Source organism: Narcine bancroftii, chromosome 1, assembly GCF_036971445.1.
Source record: "Narcine bancroftii isolate sNarBan1 chromosome 1, sNarBan1.hap1, whole genome shotgun sequence".
Lineage (NCBI taxonomy): Eukaryota > Metazoa > Chordata > Chondrichthyes > Torpediniformes > Narcinidae > Narcine > Narcine bancroftii.
The window spans coordinates 78,834,127-78,853,364 of record NC_091469.1 but is presented as its reverse complement, the minus strand read 5'-3'; the positions used below and the strand labels follow the sequence as shown (position 1 = coordinate 78,853,364).

At 48.3% G+C, this 19,238-nt stretch overlaps 1 protein-coding gene across 1 annotated transcript in view; it reads left to right on the top strand.

Annotated features, from left to right (window-relative positions):
* Positions 1 to 19,238, top strand: part of ostf1 (osteoclast stimulating factor 1) — a 100,844-nt gene that overhangs the window by 31,540 nt on the left and 50,066 nt on the right. The window contains exons 3-5 of the mRNA XM_069930765.1: positions 13,851 to 13,901; positions 13,994 to 14,057; positions 14,350 to 14,403. Coding sequence (XP_069786866.1) covers positions 13,851 to 13,901; positions 13,994 to 14,057; positions 14,350 to 14,403 — 169 coding nt within the window. The remainder of the gene's footprint in view (positions 1 to 13,850; positions 13,902 to 13,993; positions 14,058 to 14,349; positions 14,404 to 19,238) is intronic.

Genomic DNA, 19,238 nt, shown 5'->3' with positions numbered 1-19,238 from the left:
GGTCCTCTACCGGCATCACCTACGGCTCCTAGAATGCTTCCACCAGCGCTGTCTCCGCTCCATCCTCAACATTCATTGAAGCGACTTCATCCCTAACATTGAAGTACTCGAGATGGCAGAGGCCGACAGCATCGAATCCACGCTGCTGAAGATCCAACTGCGCTGGGTAGGTCACGTCTCCAGAATGGAGGACCATCGCCTTCCCAAGATCTTGTTATATGGCGAGCTCTCCACTGGCCACCGTGACAAAGGTGCACCAAAGAAGAGGTACAAGGACTGCCTAAAGAAATCTCTTGGTGCCTGCCACATTGATCACCGCCAGTGGGCTGATATCGCCTCAAACCGTGCATCTTGGCACCTCACAGTTCGGCGGGCAGCAACCTCCTTTGAAGAAGACCACAGAGCCCACCTCACTGACAAAAGACAAAGGAGGAAAAACCCAACACCCAACCCCAACCAACCAATTTTCCCCTGCAACCACTGCAACTGTGTCTGCCTGTCCTGCATCGGACTTATCAGCCACAAACAAGCCTGCAGCTGACGTGGACATTACCCCTCCATAAATCTTCGTCCGCGAAGCCAAGCCAAAGAAAGAATATGTATCACTGGGCGCTTCTTGCTCAGCTTCCGCTTGAAAGCGGCAAATCCTGATGTCTCTCCCTTTTCCCCGTCTCCTTCCCCACTAATATAATCAATTCTCACCTCTCCCCTTATCATATCCAATTAACACATTTTTGTTGGTCGGGACTCCTCCCCAAGCCAGTATTCACTGCATTCTGAGATTTCCCTTTTATTTTGCTCATTCCTTGAAGAAGGCCTCAGGTCCGAAACGTTGGCAACATATCTTTGTCTCCTATGGACGCTGAGCACCTCCAACATGTCTGTGTTTTTAACTACAATCACAGTGTCTGCAGACTTTCATGTTTCATTCAGAACATTGAAATACTAGTAGTTTGCCATTTCTTTGCTGGACTGAATCCTGGAACTTCTGCTCCAGGGTGGGCTGAGGTTGGAAAGAAGAGGCATGCCATTGGCCCTTTTAATGACCTACTGATTACCTGGGCTGGACCCTCCAGCATACTATACTGAGTCCCTGATTGAGGGTTGTAGAAGAGTCTGATGGTGGAGGGATAGCAGCTGTTTCTAAACCATAGCTGTTCAAGAACTGTAGAGTGCCACCAACATCTGAAAGACAAACTTTCCAGTAGTGCCCACATCACTTTCTTCAAATCTTAATGTCTGTGCTATCCCTTCTCTTTAAAACTATGACTCAGTCATTGTTACCTTTGAATTCGGCCTTATTTACCTTGTGCTTTAAACACAAAGTCATCAAATGTTTTCTTGCTCTAATTCTTGTTTGCATTAGCATCAAACATACTTTTTGTACTCAATCCATTATCGCTCCAGAATACCCATATGCCTTGTAGTTCGTGTTTGGTGTAAGCAGTCTCATTGTCCCAGTATTGAAGTTGAAGGTTTCAGCCTTCTTAAACTTTCAAAAATTTCTTCATGCTTCTGAATCTTCAAATTCCATTTTTTGTAATGAAACTGTTAGTCAGCCTGTAACTCTATTGCCTTTTTATTTATAAAACTGGGTTTTAGCATCATTTAATAATGCATTTTTACCCACTATAGCTTAAATTAAAAATTCACTTGATGCTAATAATTCCTGTAAGTCATTGAAAAAACTTGTGTATATTTGTGTTAGTATGCTGCCCAATGTGTACTAAACCATGGGTGGCCAAACCGTAGCTTTTAGACAGGTGATGTGCAGCTCTTAGAAATATGTTAGCTGGAGGAGATACCAACACTCCTGAAGCTGCCCTGGGAAATTCTGAATCCCTGCAGCCAGACCAGGGGGTCTGAGAATGATCACAGCCCAGGCTGCATGACAAGGAGAGGGAGTGAACACTGGAAGAATGAGCCCTGCAGAGGAGCAGAGTGAGTAGTGCATGCAGGAGTTGGGCCCTCCTCGCTTGGGCTGGGCCACATCACAGCAGAGCGCTGCCAATGTGGGGTATGCAGTTGGTGTCCAAGTTGGGCAATGCTATGGGTCCTCTGCAGGGAGTGGCCGCAGAGGACAGGAATTCAGGGCTGGACCAGGAGAGTTCCAATGAGGCATGGCCTACCCCACAGGTGGGGTGTCTGACCAAGCACTTTGGCAGGAGAGAAGCAAGATATGGAAACGGAGGAAAAGCTGGAGGGGACCCCAATGAGGAACTCATCCAGGTCCCAAGCCAGGACAAACCTGGCAGTAGCAGTTAAGGTCCTGACAGTGGCCATGGGCAAGCCCTGACCCCACCAGATGGAAAGTCAGCACCTGGCAATGCAGAGGTTAGGCCACTCCTTACTCCAGCTCTGGCGACTGGGAAGTGGGGAGCGGAGCTGTGAACCCCCTGGCTTCACCCTGCTGCAGGAGGAAGCTTTGCATCGGGTCACTTCCTGCATCGTGCACTCAGCTGTGGACACTGTCATGTGGTTTGTGGATGTTAATGTGATCTCTCCATCTGGAACCTGGTGGGAATATGGATTGTGGAGGATCAAGTGACCTCTCCATCTGGAACCTGGTGGGAATATGGATTGTGGAGGGTCAAGTGACCTCTCCATCTGGAACCTAGTCAAAAGTCACATCACCTGCCAATAAAGGTTGATTCTGCCTATCCATTTGTGCACACCTGGCCATTGGCCCTTTTAATTACCTAGTGATTACCTGGGCTGGACCTTCTAGCTTACTATACTGTAAAATCCACCACATGCTGTAGCTCTTTCTCTTTTGTTCTTCAGTCCTGATAAACCCTGCTGTGGACAATGATGGCGGAGTCATTGGTAAGGTGTGCATCACATAGGGATCAGGGCTGTTATTCAATCACGGTGTCCGCAGATTTTCATGGTTTGCTTTGGGGCTGTTGTATACTGGTATAGTTTGGTATGACACCAGAAACCCTGGCAAATTTCTAGAGATATAGTGGGAAATGTGCTAACCGGCTGCATCACAGTCTGGGTATGGGAACACCAATAGTCCTAAGTGTAAAGTGCTCCAAAAGGTAGTGGACACAGCCCAGGACATCACAGGACAAACCTTTCCTACTATCGAAAACATCTACTGGAATCACTGCCATCAGAGAGCAACAGCAATTATCAAGGATCCATAGCACCTGCTCTGTTCTTGCTGCTGCCGTCGGAAAAGAGATATAGATGCCACAAGACTTGCACCATCAGGTTCAGAAACAGCTGCTATCCCTCCACCATCAGACTCTTCTACAACACTCAATCAGGGACTCATTTAAGGACTCCTGTACATTTCACTGACTTTTTAAAAATTCTCTCTGTGTTGCAGTCAGTTAGTTTATATTTGTTAATGGTTTACTGTGCTTTATTTACATGTATATGCTGTGTATCGCCTTTTTGCACTACCAATAAGTGGTAATTCTACCTTGCCCATAGGAAAAAGAATCTTACGGTTGTATGTGATGTATGTACTCTGACAATAAATCTGAAATCTAATTTTAGATAGCGTTATGAGCCCAGAGGACCCCAAAGCCCAGCAGCAATAGAAATTCACCGAGACAAATGGTTACTTAAACAAAAGTTGTTTTTAATTAACTCTAAACATGAAAACAGAATCACTTTAACTTATTACTATTAACTTAATCTAACTTAACCCCCTTCTAATTCTAAGCGCACATGCATGTAATGTGTGTGTAAGTTCAGAAAAATTATTTAATTCACTGTCCAATCTCACTTCTCAGTCTTCCAAGTTCACTGGTATCAGGCAGTTTTTAAAACTGTGCACAGAATTTAACATTTATGAATTTCACCAGGCTTTGGTGTTTGAAAGGTAAATGGTTACAGCTCAGGAAGGTTCTTGTCGGTTTTCAGAGAGAGATTTGTTGCTTTTTGAACACCCACAACTGATCCCTTTGAATCAGCCACTTCAATATCTTGTTGAAGAAACTGAAACTTGCCCCATCAGGGTTTTCCAGATGATGACCTCTTTCTTTCAGGTCACCACAGATTTCCTTTTTGTTTCCCTTGTTTCAAGTGAAACATTATGCAGTCAGTTCTCTCCTCTTGTATGGACCACAAGGGCTTTGACCAGGCTGAACTAATAACTCACAACCTGTCTTCAAAATGGGGTTTTTCCACAAGCTTTTGAACTTGTCCTGTTCCAGTCCCAGCTGCTGAACAAAATAACTGAATTTTCTCTTTTTTTCTCTCTCTCTCGCACGCGCGCATACACACACACACACACACACACACACACACACACACACACACACACACACACACACACACACACACACACACACACACACACACACACACGACCCTCTGAGAACAGCCAATTGCACTCAGATAGACTGCGACTCCGGACATAATCTTCTGAGTTTGTTCATCTGTTGCTTTCCAAAACAAAAATCCATTACTCCACAGCATGTCCAATTAACACCTACTTGTGTGAAGTCTTTATAGACACTCAGACCCTGGACTGTCTGGCTTGAGCAGAGCTCCAGCATTTTAAATAAGATCTGTTTTGAAGTGTTTGTATCTGTATGTGACCTAAACTTTAAAAAAAAATTACCACAATTTATCTCCTATAAACATATCTTGATAACAATATAAAATAAAACATAATCTGTCACTATAGCATCTGAGCTGTGCCCTTGTTAGATAAGACCACCAAAAAATTGGAGGAACAACACCCGACTGGACACCCTCCAACCAGATGGCATTAATATTGACTTCTCTGTTTTTTATTAATTCCCCCCCCCCCACACACACACACCCTTGCTTCCCTGTTGTCTCTCCATTCCCAATATCCTTTCGCACAGACATGATAAATTCTATCTCGTCCCTTATCACATCCATTTAACACCTTTTGTTGGTCTGGATTCCTCCCCCATTGTTTGATTTCTGAGATTTTCTGATGCATTTTGCTTCTGCCTTTTCTGATTTTTAGCTTGAAGAAGGGTTCAGGCCCGAAACGTAGGCAATGTAGCTTTGTCTCCTATAGATGCTGAATAGACCAGCTGAGTTCCTCCAGCATTTTGGTGTTTTTACTACAAACACAGTGTCTGCAGCCTATGGTGTTTCCCCATGTTAGGTAGTCTATTGTTGTCCTTGGTTGTGATAAGTCTGTATAAACAGTTGCTAGTATTGGTAGTTTTAAATCCCATGTGACTGGTTTGTATTGTGCTTGTTAGAAGTGTAAGCAGTTACTGGTATCGGTAGTGTTAAGTCCGATGTGACTGGTTGCACTGTCTCGTGTAATGGAAATACATGCATGTGTATTCTCTGTTGCGATCCCCTTGCGTGTGTTTCAATAAAGATTATTTCTGCATTCAACCTGTGTCCAGGCCTGCTGTTTTTTCAACCAACCAAACTTTCCTTTCCCACACAACCCACTGCAATGGTGCAGTATCTGCAGAGACCAGTGGCAGCAGCGTTCCTGAAGAGACAGGAGCAGGCGTCATCCATCCTGCCCATCGAGCCTGCTCCTACATTCAGTGAGATCACAGCTGATCTGTCCGTGGACCCAGGACTCCCTTTCCCCCATAATCCTTAATTCCCCTCAATGCAAAAATCTATCTACTGTATCTTAAATATATTTAATGAGACAGCTTCTACTGCTTTCTTGGGCAGAGTTTCCACAGAAAATCAGTCAGGAATTTGAAAATATTTGGAATGTGTATTTGTATTTTTTTGATTAATGAAACTAATATAAATTAACTGTTTAAAAATGATATTTTATATTACAGTACACAAATAAATATTATTATGTAGATGTATTTCTTAAAATTTATATAAATGTTTCATAACAAAATATGCATGTAAGGGTGAAAAAAAGAGTATGTAATATTTTTTCGTGTCTTGCGGCTCTCAAATGTCTGAAGTTTATCGTATGTCGCTCTTGCATTCAGCAAGTTTGGCCACCCCTGTACTAAACTCAGATACTGTATATACTTGGGTGGGGGGGTGGGGGGAAGAGAACCTAGATACTATTTGAGCATGAGCTAATAAATGGCAAGTTAGTGCCAGGCAATGGCCACCTCCAATAACTAAATTTTAACATTACCATCAGTGAGATCTCTACCATCAACAAATGTCCAGAAATACAACTGGATGAGGTACATGAACCCCATAGCTGGAAAAGCAAGTCAGACTCTGTGTTATGCAGTAAGTGACTTGCTTCCTGGCACTTCAAAGCATTTCCACTATCGAGAAGGCACAAATCAGGACCAATACTCTCCACTTAACTGGATGAATGTTGTACCAATAACTCTCAACATGTTCCACTTCTTCTTCTTTGGCTTGGCTTCGCGGACGAAGATTTATGGAGGGGGTAAAAAGTTCACGTCAGCTGCAGGCTCGTTTGTGGCTGACCAGTCCGATGCGGGACAGGCAGACACGATTGCAGCGGTTGCAAGGGAAAATTGGTTGGTTGGGGTTGGGTGTTGGGTTTTTCCTCCTTTGCCTTTTGTCAGTGAGGTGGGCTCTGCGGTCTTCTTCAAAGGAGGCTGCTGCCCGCCAAACTGTGAGGCGCCAAGATGCACGGTTTGAGGCGTTATCAGCCCACTGGCGGTGGTCAATGTGGCAGGCACCAAGAGATTTCTTTAGGCAGTCCTTGTACCTTTTCTTTGGTGCACCTCTGTCACGGTGGCCAGTGGAGAGCTCGCCATATAATACGATCTTGGGAAGGCGATGGTCCTCCATTCTGGAGACGTGACCCATCCAGCGCAGCTGGATCTTCAGCAGCGTGGACTCGATGCTGTCGACCTCTGCCATCTCGAGTACCTCGACGTTAGGGGTGTGAGCGCTCCAATGGATGTTGAGGATGGAGCGGAGACAACGCTGGTGGAAGCGTTCTAGGAGCCGTAGGTGGTGCCGGTAGAGGACCCATGATTCGGAGCCGAACAGGAGTGTGGGTATGACAACGGCTCTGTATACGCTTATCTTTGTGAGGTTTTTCAGTTGGTTGTTTTTCCAGACTCTTTTGTGTAGTCTTCCAAAGGCGCTATTTGCCTTGGCGAGTCTGTTGTCTATCTCATTGTCGATCCTTGCATCTGATGAAATGGTGCAGCCGAGATAGGTAAACTGGTTGACCGTTTTGAGTTTTGTGTGCCCGATGGAGATGTGGGGGGACTGGTAGTCATGGTGGGGAGCTGGCTGATGGAGGACCTCAGTTTTCTTCAGGCTGACTTCCAGGCCAAACATTTTGGCAGTTTCCGCAAAGCAGGACGTCAAGCGCTGAAGAGCTGGCTCTGAATGGGCAACTAAAGCGGCATCATCTGCAAAGAGTAGTTCACGGACAAGTTTCTCTTGTGTCTTGGTGTGAGCTTGCAGGCGCCTCAGATTGAAGAGACTGCCATCCGTGCGGTACCGGATGTAAACAGCGTCTTCATTGTTGGGGTCTTTCATGGCTTGGTTCAGCATCATGCTGAAGAAGATTGAAAAGAGGGTTGGTGCGAGAACACAGCCTTGCTTCACGCCATTGTTAATGGAGAAGGGTTCAGAGAGCTCATTGCTGTATCTGACCCGACCTTGTTGGTTTTCGTGCAGTTGGATAATCATGTTGAGGAACTTTGGGGGACATCCGATGCGCTCTAGTATTTGCCAAAGCCCTTTCCTGCTCACGGTGTCGAAGGCTTTGGTGAGGTCAACAAAGGTGATGTAGAGTCCTTTGTTTTGTTCTCTACACTTTTCTTGGAGCTGTCTGAGGGCAAAGACCATGTCAGTGGTTCCTCTGTTAGCGCGAAAGCCGCACTGTGATTCTGGGAGAATATTCTCAGCGACACTAGGTATTATTCTATTTAGTAGAATCCTAGCGAAGATTTTGCCTGCAATGGAGAGCAACGTGATTCCCCTGTAGTTTGAGCAGTCTGATTTCTCGCCTTTGTTTTTGTACAGGGTGATGATGGTGGCATCACGAAGATCCTGAGGCAGTTTACCTTGGTCCCAACAAAGCTTGAAAAACTCATGCAGTTTGGCATGCAGAGTTTTGCCGCCAGCCTTCCAGACTTCTGGGGGGATTCCATCCATACCTGCTGCTTTGCCACTTTTCAGTTGTTCGATTGCCTTATATGTCTCATCCAGGGTGGGAACCTCATCCAGCTCTAGCCTTAGGGGCTGTTGAGGGAGCTGGAGCAGGGCAGAATCTTGGACTGAGCGGTTGGTACTGAAAAGAGATTGGAAGTGTTCTGACCATCGGTTGAGGATGGAGATCTTGTCGCTGAGGAGGACTTTGCCGTCTGAGCTGCGCAGCGGGCTTTGGACTTGGGGTGAGGGGCCGTACACAGCCTTTAGAGCCTCGTAGAAACCCCTGAAGTCGCCAATGTCCGCGCTGAGCTGTGTTCGTTTGGCGAGGCTAGTCCACCACTCATTTTGGATTTCCCGGAGTTTGCGCTGAAGATGGCTGCATGCGCGACGGAAGGCTTGTTTCTTCTCTGGACAGGACGGCTTTGTAAGGTGAGCCTGGTGGGCAGCTCGCTTCTTTGCCAGCAGCTCCTGGATTTCCTGGCTGTTTTCGTCAAACCAGTCCTTGTTTTTCCTGGAGGAGAAGCCCAGTACCTCTTCAGTGGATTGCAGTATGGTAGCCTTCAACTGATCCCAGAGGGTTTCAGGGGACGGGTCCGTGAGGCGGGTTGCAACGTCGAGCTTTGCTTTGAGGTTTGCCTGGAAGTTTCCTCTCGCTTCGTCTGACTGCAGTTTTCCAACATTGAACCTCTTTCTGGGGGCTTTATTGTTCCTGGGCTTTGGCTTGAAGTGAAGGTTGAGCTTGCAGCGAACCAGCCGGTGGTCAGTGTGGCATTCCGCGCTAGGCATGACCCTGGTGTGGAGCACATCTTGTTTGTCACTTTCTCGCACCAGGATGTAGTCCAGGAGGTGCCAGTGTTTGGATCGGGGATGCATCCAGCTGGTCTTAAGGCTGTCCCTCTGCTGAAAAAGGGTGTTTGTAATGACAAGCCGCTGTTCTGCGCAGAGCTCCAACAGGAGGCGCCCATTGTCGTTGCACTTGCCGACGCCATGCTTGCCCAGGATTCCTGGCCAGGTTTCTGAGTCTTTGCCGACACGAGCGTTGAAGTCGCCCAGGATGACAACCTTGTCGGCTGTAGGGGTACGTTGGATGAGGTTGCGCAGGTCGGTGTAGAACTTGTTCTTTTCTGCTGGTTCCGCCTGGAGGGTTGGAGCATAGACACTGATGAGGGTGATGTGACGCTTGTTTTGAAGTGGGAGTCGCATGGACATGATTCGGTCCGAGAGGCCTGTCGGAAGGTTTTCGAGTTTGGAGGCAATGAAGCTCTTGACCATGAAGCCTACACCAGATAGGCGTCGTTCATCCGAAGGCTTGCCAGACCAGTAGAGTGTGTAGCCCGCGCCGCGTTCTTGGAAGCTGCCTACATCTGCCAGGCGGACTTCACTGAGAGCGGCTATGTCGATGTCAAGTCTGAGGAGTTCATGTGCAATGAGGGCAGACCGACGTTCAGGTCGATGGCTGTCAGTCTTATCTAGCATGGTTCTGATGTTCCAGCATGCTAGCTTGAGTTTGTGAGCATCTTTTGAGGGGGAGGACGTGGAGGGGGAGGACGTGGAGGGGGAGGACGTGGAGGGGGAGGACGTGGAGGGGGAGGACGTGGAGGGGGAGGACGTGGAGGGGGAGGACGTGGAGGGGGAGGACGTGGAGGGGGAGGACGTGGAGGGGGAGGACGTGGAGGGGGAGGACGTGGAGGGGGAGGACGTGGAGGGGGAGGACGTGGAGGGGGAGGACGTGGAGGGGGAGGACGTGGAGGGGGAGGACGTGGAGGGGGAGGACGTGGAGGGGGAGGACGTGGAGGGGGAGGACGTGGAGGGGGAGGACGTGGAGGGGGAGGACGTGGAGGGGGAGGACGTGGAGGGGGAGGACGTGGAGGGGGAGGACGTGGAGGGGGAGGACGTGGAGGGGGAGGACGTGGAGGGGGAGGACGTGGAGGGGGAGGACGTGGAGGGGGAGGACGTGGAGGGGGAGGACGTGGAGGGGGAGGACGTGGAGGGGGAGGACGTGGAGGGGGAGGACGTGGAGGGGGAGGACGTGGAGGGGGAGGACGTGGAGGGGGAGGACGTGGAGGGGGAGGACGTGGAGGGGGAGGACGTGGAGGGGGAGGACGTGGAGGGGGAGGACGTGGAGGGGGAGGACGTGGAGGGGGAGGACGTGGAGGGGGAGGACGTGGAGGGGGAGGACGTGGAGGGGGAGGACGTGGAGGGGGAGGACGTGGAGGGGGAGGACGTGGAGGGGGAGGACGTGGAGGGGGAGGACGTGGAGGGGGAGGACGTGGAGGGGGAGGACGTGGAGGGGGAGGACGTGGAGGGGGAGGACGTGGAGGGGGAGGACGTGGAGGGGGAGGACGTGGAGGGGGAGGACGTGGAGGGGGAGGACGTGGAGGGGGAGGACGTGGAGGGGGAGGACGTGGAGGGGGAGGACGTGGAGGGGGAGGACGTGGAGGGGGAGGACGTGGAGGGGGAGGACGTGGAGGGGGAGGACGTGGAGGGGGAGGACGTGGAGGGGGAGGACGTGGAGGGGGAGGACGTGGAGGGGGAGGACGTGGAGGGGGAGGACGTGGAGGGGGAGGACGTGGAGGGGGAGGACGTGGAGGGGGAGGACGTGGAGGGGGAGGACGTGGAGGGGGAGGACGTGGAGGGGGAGGACGTGGAGGGGGAGGACGTGGAGGGGGAGGACGTGGAGGGGGAGGACGTGGAGGGGGAGGACGTGGAGGGGGAGGACGTGGAGGGGGAGGACGTGGAGGGGGAGGACGTGGAGGGGGAGGACGTGGAGGGGGAGGACGTGGAGGGGGAGGACGTGGAGGGGGAGGACGTGGAGGGGGAGGACGTGGAGGGGGAGGACGTGGAGGGGGAGGACGTGGAGGGGGAGGACGTGGAGGGGGAGGACGTGGAGGGGGAGGACGTGGAGGGGGAGGACGTGGAGGGGGAGGACGTGGAGGGGGAGGACGTGGAGGGGGAGGACGTGGAGGGGGAGGACGTGGAGGGGGAGGACGTGGAGGGGGAGGACGTGGAGGGGGAGGACGTGGAGGGGGAGGACGTGGAGGGGGAGGACGTGGAGGGGGAGGACGTGGAGGGGGAGGACGTGGAGGGGGAGGACGTGGAGGGGGAGGACGTGGAGGGGGAGGACGTGGAGGGGGAGGACGTGGAGGGGGAGGACGTGGAGGGGGAGGACGTGGAGGGGGAGGACGTGGAGGGGGAGGACGTGGAGGGGGAGGACGTGGAGGGGGAGGACGTGGAGGGGGAGGACGTGGAGGGGGAGGACGTGGAGGGGGAGGACGTGGAGGGGGAGGACGTGGAGGGGGAGGACGTGGAGGGGGAGGACGTGGAGGGGGAGGACGTGGAGGGGGAGGACGTGGAGGGGGAGGACGTGGAGGGGGAGGACGTGGAGGGGGAGGACGTGGAGGGGGAGGACGTGGAGGGGGAGGACGTGGAGGGGGAGGACGTGGAGGGGGAGGACGTGGAGGGGGAGGACGTGGAGGGGGAGGACGTGGAGGGGGAGGACGTGGAGGGGGAGGACGTGGAGGGGGAGGACGTGGAGGGGGAGGACGTGGAGGGGGAGGACGTGGAGGGGGAGGACGTGGAGGGGGAGGACGTGGAGGGGGAGGACGTGGAGGGGGAGGACGTGGAGGGGGAGGACGTGGAGGGGGAGGACGTGGAGGGGGAGGACGTGGAGGGGGAGGACGTGGAGGGGGAGGACGTGGAGGGGGAGGACGTGGAGGGGGAGGACGTGGAGGGGGAGGACGTGGAGGGGGAGGACGTGGAGGGGGAGGACGTGGAGGGGGAGGACGTGGAGGGGGAGGACGTGGAGGGGGAGGACGTGGAGGGGGAGGACGTGGAGGGGGAGGACGTGGAGGGGGAGGACGTGGAGGGGGAGGACGTGGAGGGGGAGGACGTGGAGGGGGAGGACGTGGAGGGGGAGGACGTGGAGGGGGAGGACGTGGAGGGGGAGGACGTGGAGGGGGAGGACGTGGAGGGGGAGGACGTGGAGGGGGAGGACGTGGAGGGGGAGGACGTGGAGGGGGAGGACGTGGAGGGGGAGGACGTGGAGGGGGAGGACGTGGAGGGGGAGGACGTGGAGGGGGAGGACGTGGAGGGGGAGGACGTGGAGGGGGAGGACGTGGAGGGGGAGGACGTGGAGGGGGAGGACGTGGAGGGGGAGGACGTGGAGGGGGAGGACGTGGAGGGGGAGGACGTGGAGGGGGAGGACGTGGACCTGTCCTCGGGCCTGCGCAAAGGAGCTTTTAGGTGGAGTGCAGTGCGCGCAGTACTGGCCCCACCCTTTACACCCATGGTTCGTGTGCCGTGGCCAAGCAAGCTGGGACGTGGCAGCGAGGTCCTTGGGTCGTAGGTTTTATATCGGAGTGGCCTTAATCTTTGGCAAAACATCCTGTTTAATTGCCATCCAAACCCATGAACTGCAGTGCATCTGTACATTTCATTTGTGCATATAACAATACATTCATTCATTCAAGGAATTGCACTAAACATTTATTCCCTCCACAAGTGGTACACAGCAACTGCTTTGTACACCATTTACAAAATGCATTGCAGCAATTTGCCTTGGCTTCTTTGACAGCATTTCCCAAACCTATGATATCCACCATTAAAGCAAAGGCAGTAGGAGCATGGGATGACCACCACCATCTGCAATTTTCCTTCTAAATTGTGCACCTTTCCTATTTGAAAATATCGCAACACTTTTCATTGTCACTGGGTCCAATTCCTGGAACCTTTTCCCACGACTAATGGAAATAGCTGAAGGACTATTCACCAACAATTTTCAAGGCCAATAAATGCTATTCTTCACAGTGACAAGAAGATTCTGAAAAAAATGAACAAAAAAAACCTGTGGCAGACTCAAGCAGCTGACAAATCAACAGAGATGATTGAAGTACTTAATTTTGCAAGATGCAAATATACAATGTAAAGCAAATAATATTTTCATAGTTCAATCTAACGTCTACTCAATTAAAAAAAAAATGCCCAAGTTGTGCCTCTCTTGTGCTTTGACTTGTTATCGCAACTTTATTTCTGACTATTATTGAATGCAAACAATTTAGTTTTAAATCAGGGGTTTAATTCCACACTTTACAGTCCCTTATTTAAAACATTGACCACTAATGACAGAATTACCATAAATCATTGTTCCTTTTTCAAAAATAGTTTAAATAACTTGTGGATATGGTTTTTTTTTGCATAGTTTTAAGAACAATATTTAATTTTATTTAATTCCAAAATTCTTCCCACAAGGAAAATTTTTTTTTAATAACAATCTGATGAAAGCATGGGTTATTTTATTTACAAAAGTTACAATTAAAATGATAATTTCTTCCATTATGGTTGTAATTAATCAATTAAATATATATTGACTCATTAATTCTTGACCAAGTTATTTTTGTGTCATTTCTTCCTTCTGGTTATTGTGTTATTTCTATAGTAGAGCAGTGAAGTGTGAAAGACCTTCATGCAGGATTAAACAGAAGGGAGTTTAGTATCCATTTCTTTCCAGAGTATCATCATTTACAACTTAGTCAACGAAGCAGAGTGACAACATTAAAGATTAAATTGGATGGGTGGATAAAGAGATAAAAGGGAACTGGCGAGCTAAGTAAGATTATTTGCATCTGTGGAAGATGAAGAAAAACACAATGGCTGGGCTGAATGGTTGATTCTATGTTCTGTCTTTTTGGTTATACAAATTATGAAATATTTGGAAACTATCAGTTGGGTTCATTCCCTAGTGCCAGCAGATCTGCACTGAAATATATACTGTATATATAAAATATTTTAAATTAAATATCTTTCTCTCTTTTTAGCCAGATGAATTATATTTTGATGAAGGGGACATACTTTATATTTCAGATAATGTAAGTTTATAAGCAGTTTTATATAATTTAGATTGTTCAATCAAAATTTAATTTCAAACAGATATTTATTTTAATTATAATTTTGCTTTAAGAGTGATCCCAATTGGTGGAAGGGCACTTGCAGAGGTCGAACAGGATTAATTCCAAGTAACTATGGTAAGCAGAGGGACAGGGTTTTTATATTTGTACTAATAGCAGACCAACGATTCATGGGATATTTATTGTCAAATCTTTGAAAAATTACCTCAGGCTTGGAAATTTGCGAATGATTTCTTAATATTCTGCCTGCAAACCAAGAGTTTACATTTAGAATGTGCATTTGAGGGCATCTTTTTACATTTTTCTAATTCACGTTGCATATATTCTTTGTTTTTTTTTGTGCCTTGCATTGTCAAGAAAATTGAATATACTTTTGATGAGAAAAGTAATTTCCAAGTTCTCTCCACAGTTGCTGAACACGTAGAGTCAATTGACAACCCGTTGCACGAAGCTGCCAAACGTGGTGAGTATAACAGTAAAAGGTAAATGCCAAGCATAAGCTAATATTTCCACAAGGGTCAAATGGAATCACCCATGTTTTCAAAATACGTTTAAGATTTGTGTTTTCAGTTCTTATTCTGAAACAAATATTTTTTCCCCCTTCCTTCACTCTTTTTATTGGTTTTAACATCTGCAAAATACATGGGTACAAATGGTATTAATAACAAAGTAAATTAATACAAAGTAAAATGTATCAAATAACAATGAACAAGATGCATATGAACTCATGTTATTAAATGGGAAAAAAGGAAAAGAAGAAAAAAAAACATATTTTCCTATACTAAGAATCAAACCTATAAGGGCTGCTGGCCAAGTTGAGGAGTCTACTACTATTAATAACTATGGGGTCATGAAAACAAAACAAGGATAATCTACAAATTTTGTAAGTACAGTACAACTCCAATTATCTGAAATGGTTGGGACTGGGCCTACGTCGGATAAATGTTTTTGTTTCCAGATAACTGGTCTTTTTTGGAAAAAAAAACAGTCCAATAGCAACAGCAAATCACTTGTAACAGTGTTTAAACAACAACAAAGGAAGGCTTTTTAAGTATAAAAATAATGCTTAATTCTCACCAAAAAAAATGCTGGCCATCACCGACACCTCCCCACTGAGGTCACTGCTCGTGCCAGCAGCCCGAGGTCCCCACTCAGTTCAGCTCTGAAAAAAAAATTGGATAAATGACTGTTTCTGATTTGTTTCAGATATGCTCATTTATCCAATGTTTTAAATTTTGGATAGATGAGGGTTTCAGAGAATCTGATTTTGGATAATGGGAGTTGAACTGCCATTGAGAAAAGAACCCCAAAAAGAAAAGGTGAGATCCATTGAAGTAGTATAACACCTAATTATTTTTGTGGAGAAAGAAATATCATCATATCCAACAATCATTGAGTATGAATGGGAGGGACAGCATCTTTCCATCCCAGCAAAATGGCCCTTCTAGCAATGAGGGAAGCAAAAGCCACGACATAGGATTGTGTAAAGATCAGTATTAAATCCATTGGCCCAAGGGTGGTCCAAATATTGAAAGGAGAGAATACCTTTTAGTAGATTTAATCTCCAAGTCAATCCATCTTGAAGCACCTTGGTATTCATTATGTTGAATACAAATAGTAATACACACACACACACACACACACACACACTATACACACACACACTATACACACACACTATACACACACACACTCACACACACACACACTATACACACACACACTCACACACACACACACACTATACACACACACACTCACACACACACACACTCACACACACACTCTCACACACACACACACTCACACACACACACTAACACACACACACTCACACTCACACACTCACACTCACACACTCACACTCACACACACACTCACACACACACACTCACACACTCACACTCACACAAACTATACACACACACACTATACACACACACACTATACACACACACTATACACACACACACTATACACACACACACTATACACACACACACTATACACACACACACTATACACACACACACTATACACACACACACTATACACACACACTATACACACACACACTATACACACACACACTATACACACACACACTATACACACACACACTATACACACACACACTATACACACACACACTATACACACACACACTATACACACACACACTATACACACACACACTATACACACACACACTATACACACACACACTATACACACACACACTATACACACACACACTATACACACACACACTATACACACACACACTATACACACACACACTATACACACACACACTATACACACACACACTATACACACACACACTATACACACACACACTATACACACACACACTATACACACACACACTATACACACACACACTATACACACACACACTATACACACACACACTATACACACACACACTATACACACACACACTATACACACACACACTATACACACACACACTATACACACACACACTATACACACACACACTATACACACACACACTATACACACACTATACACACACACACTATACACACACACACTATCTTCTTTCTCTTCTTTGGCTTGGCTTCGCGGACGAAGATTTATGGAGGGGGTAAAAAGTCCACGTCAGCTGCAGGCTCGTTTGTGGCTGACCAGTCCGATGCGGGACAGGCAGACACGATTGCAGCGGTTGCAAGGGAAAATTGGTTGGTTGGGGTTGGGTGTTGGGTTTTTCCTCCTTTGCCTTTTGTCAGTGAGGTGGGCTCTGCGGTCTTCTTCAAAGGAGGCTGCTGCCCGCCAAACTGTGAGGCGCCAAGATGCACGGTTTGAGGCGTTATCAGCCCACTGGCGGTGGTCAATGTGGCAGGCACCAAGAGATTTCTTTAGGCAGTCCTTGTACCTTTTCTTTGGTGCACCTCTGTCACGGTGGCCAGTGGAGAGCTCGCCATATAACAGGATCTTGGGAAGGCGATGGTCCTCCATTCTGGAGACGTGACCCATCCAGCGCAGCTGGATCTTCAGCAGCGTGGACTCGATGCTGTCGACCTCTGCCATCTCGAGTACCTCAACGTTAGGGGTGTGAGCGCTCCAATGGATGTTGAGGATGGAGCGGAGACAACGCTGGTGGAAGCGTTCTAGGAGCCGTAGGTGGTGCCGGTAGAGGACCCATGATTCGGAGCCGAACAGGAGTGTGGGTATGACAACGGCTCTGTATACGCTTATCTTTGTGAGGTTTTTCAGTTGGTTGTTTTTCCAGACTCTTTTGTGTAGTCTTCCAAAGGCGCTATTTGCCTTGGCGAGGCACACACACTATACACACACACTATACACACACACTATACACACACACTATACACACACACTATACACACACACTATACACACACACACACTATACACACACACTATACACACACACACTATACACACACACACTATACACACACACACTATACACACACACTATATACACACACACTATATACACACACACTATATACACACACACTATATACACACACACTATATACACACACACTATATACACACACACTATATACACACACACTATATACACACACACTATATACACACACACACTATATACACACACACACTATATACACACACACACTATATACACACACACACTATACACACACACACACTATACACACACACACTATACACACACACACTATACACACACACACTATACACACACACACTATACACACACACTATACACACACACACACTATACACACACACACACTATACACACACACTATACACACACACACACTATACACACACACACACTATACACACACAGACACTATACACACACAGACACTATACACACACAGACACTATACACACACAGACACTATACACACACAGACACTATACACACACAGACACTATACACACACAGACACTTTACACACACACACTTTACACACACACACTATACACACACACACTATGTACACACACACACTATGTACACACACACTATATATTTATATATACGCACACTATATATACACACTATGCACACACACTATATATACACACTATGCACACACACTACGCGCACACACTACGCGCACGCACTGCGCGCACGCACTACGCGCACGCACTACGCGCACGCACTGCGCGCACACACACATACACACACAATATTTATATATACGCACACTATATATACACACTATGCACACACACTATGCACACACACTATACACACACACTATACACACACACTATACACACACACTATACACACACACTATACACACTCTATACACACACACTATACACACACACTATACACACACACTATACACACACACTATACACACACACTATACACACACACTATACACACACACTATACACACACACTATACACACACACTATACACACACACTATACACACACACTATACACACACACTATACACACACACTATACACACACACTATACACACACACTATACACACACACTATACACACACACTATACACACACTATACACACACACTATACACACACACTATGCACACACACACTATGCACACACACACTATGCACACACACACTATGCACACACACACTATGCACACACACACTATGCGCACCCCCACTATGCGCACCCCCACTATGCGCACCCCCACTATACGCGCACCCCCACTATACGCGCACCCCCACTATACGCGCACCCCCACTATACGCGCACCCCCACTATACGCGCACCCCCACTATACGCGCACCCCCACTATACGCGCACCCCCACTATACGCGCACCCCCACTATACGCGCACCCCCACTATACGCGCACCCCCACTATACGCGCACCCCCACTATACGCGCACCCCCACTATACGCGCACCCCCACTATACGCGCACCCCCACTATACGCGCACCCCCACTATACGCGCACCCCCACTATACGCGCACCCCCACTATACGCGCACCCCCACTATACGCGCACCCCCACTATACGCGCACCCCCACTATACGCGCACCCCCACTATACGCGCACCCCCACTATACGCGCACCCCCACTATACGCGCACCCCCACTATACGCGCACCCCCACTATACGCGCACCCCCACTATACGCGCACACATACACATGGGTTCATATGCATCTTGTTCATTGTTATTTGATACATTCAGAGGACGAAATTGGGAAAGGGTAAAGAATACCTAATAGACGTTGAATATTGAATTGTGAGTAACGTCCTTTAATGAATCCTGTTTG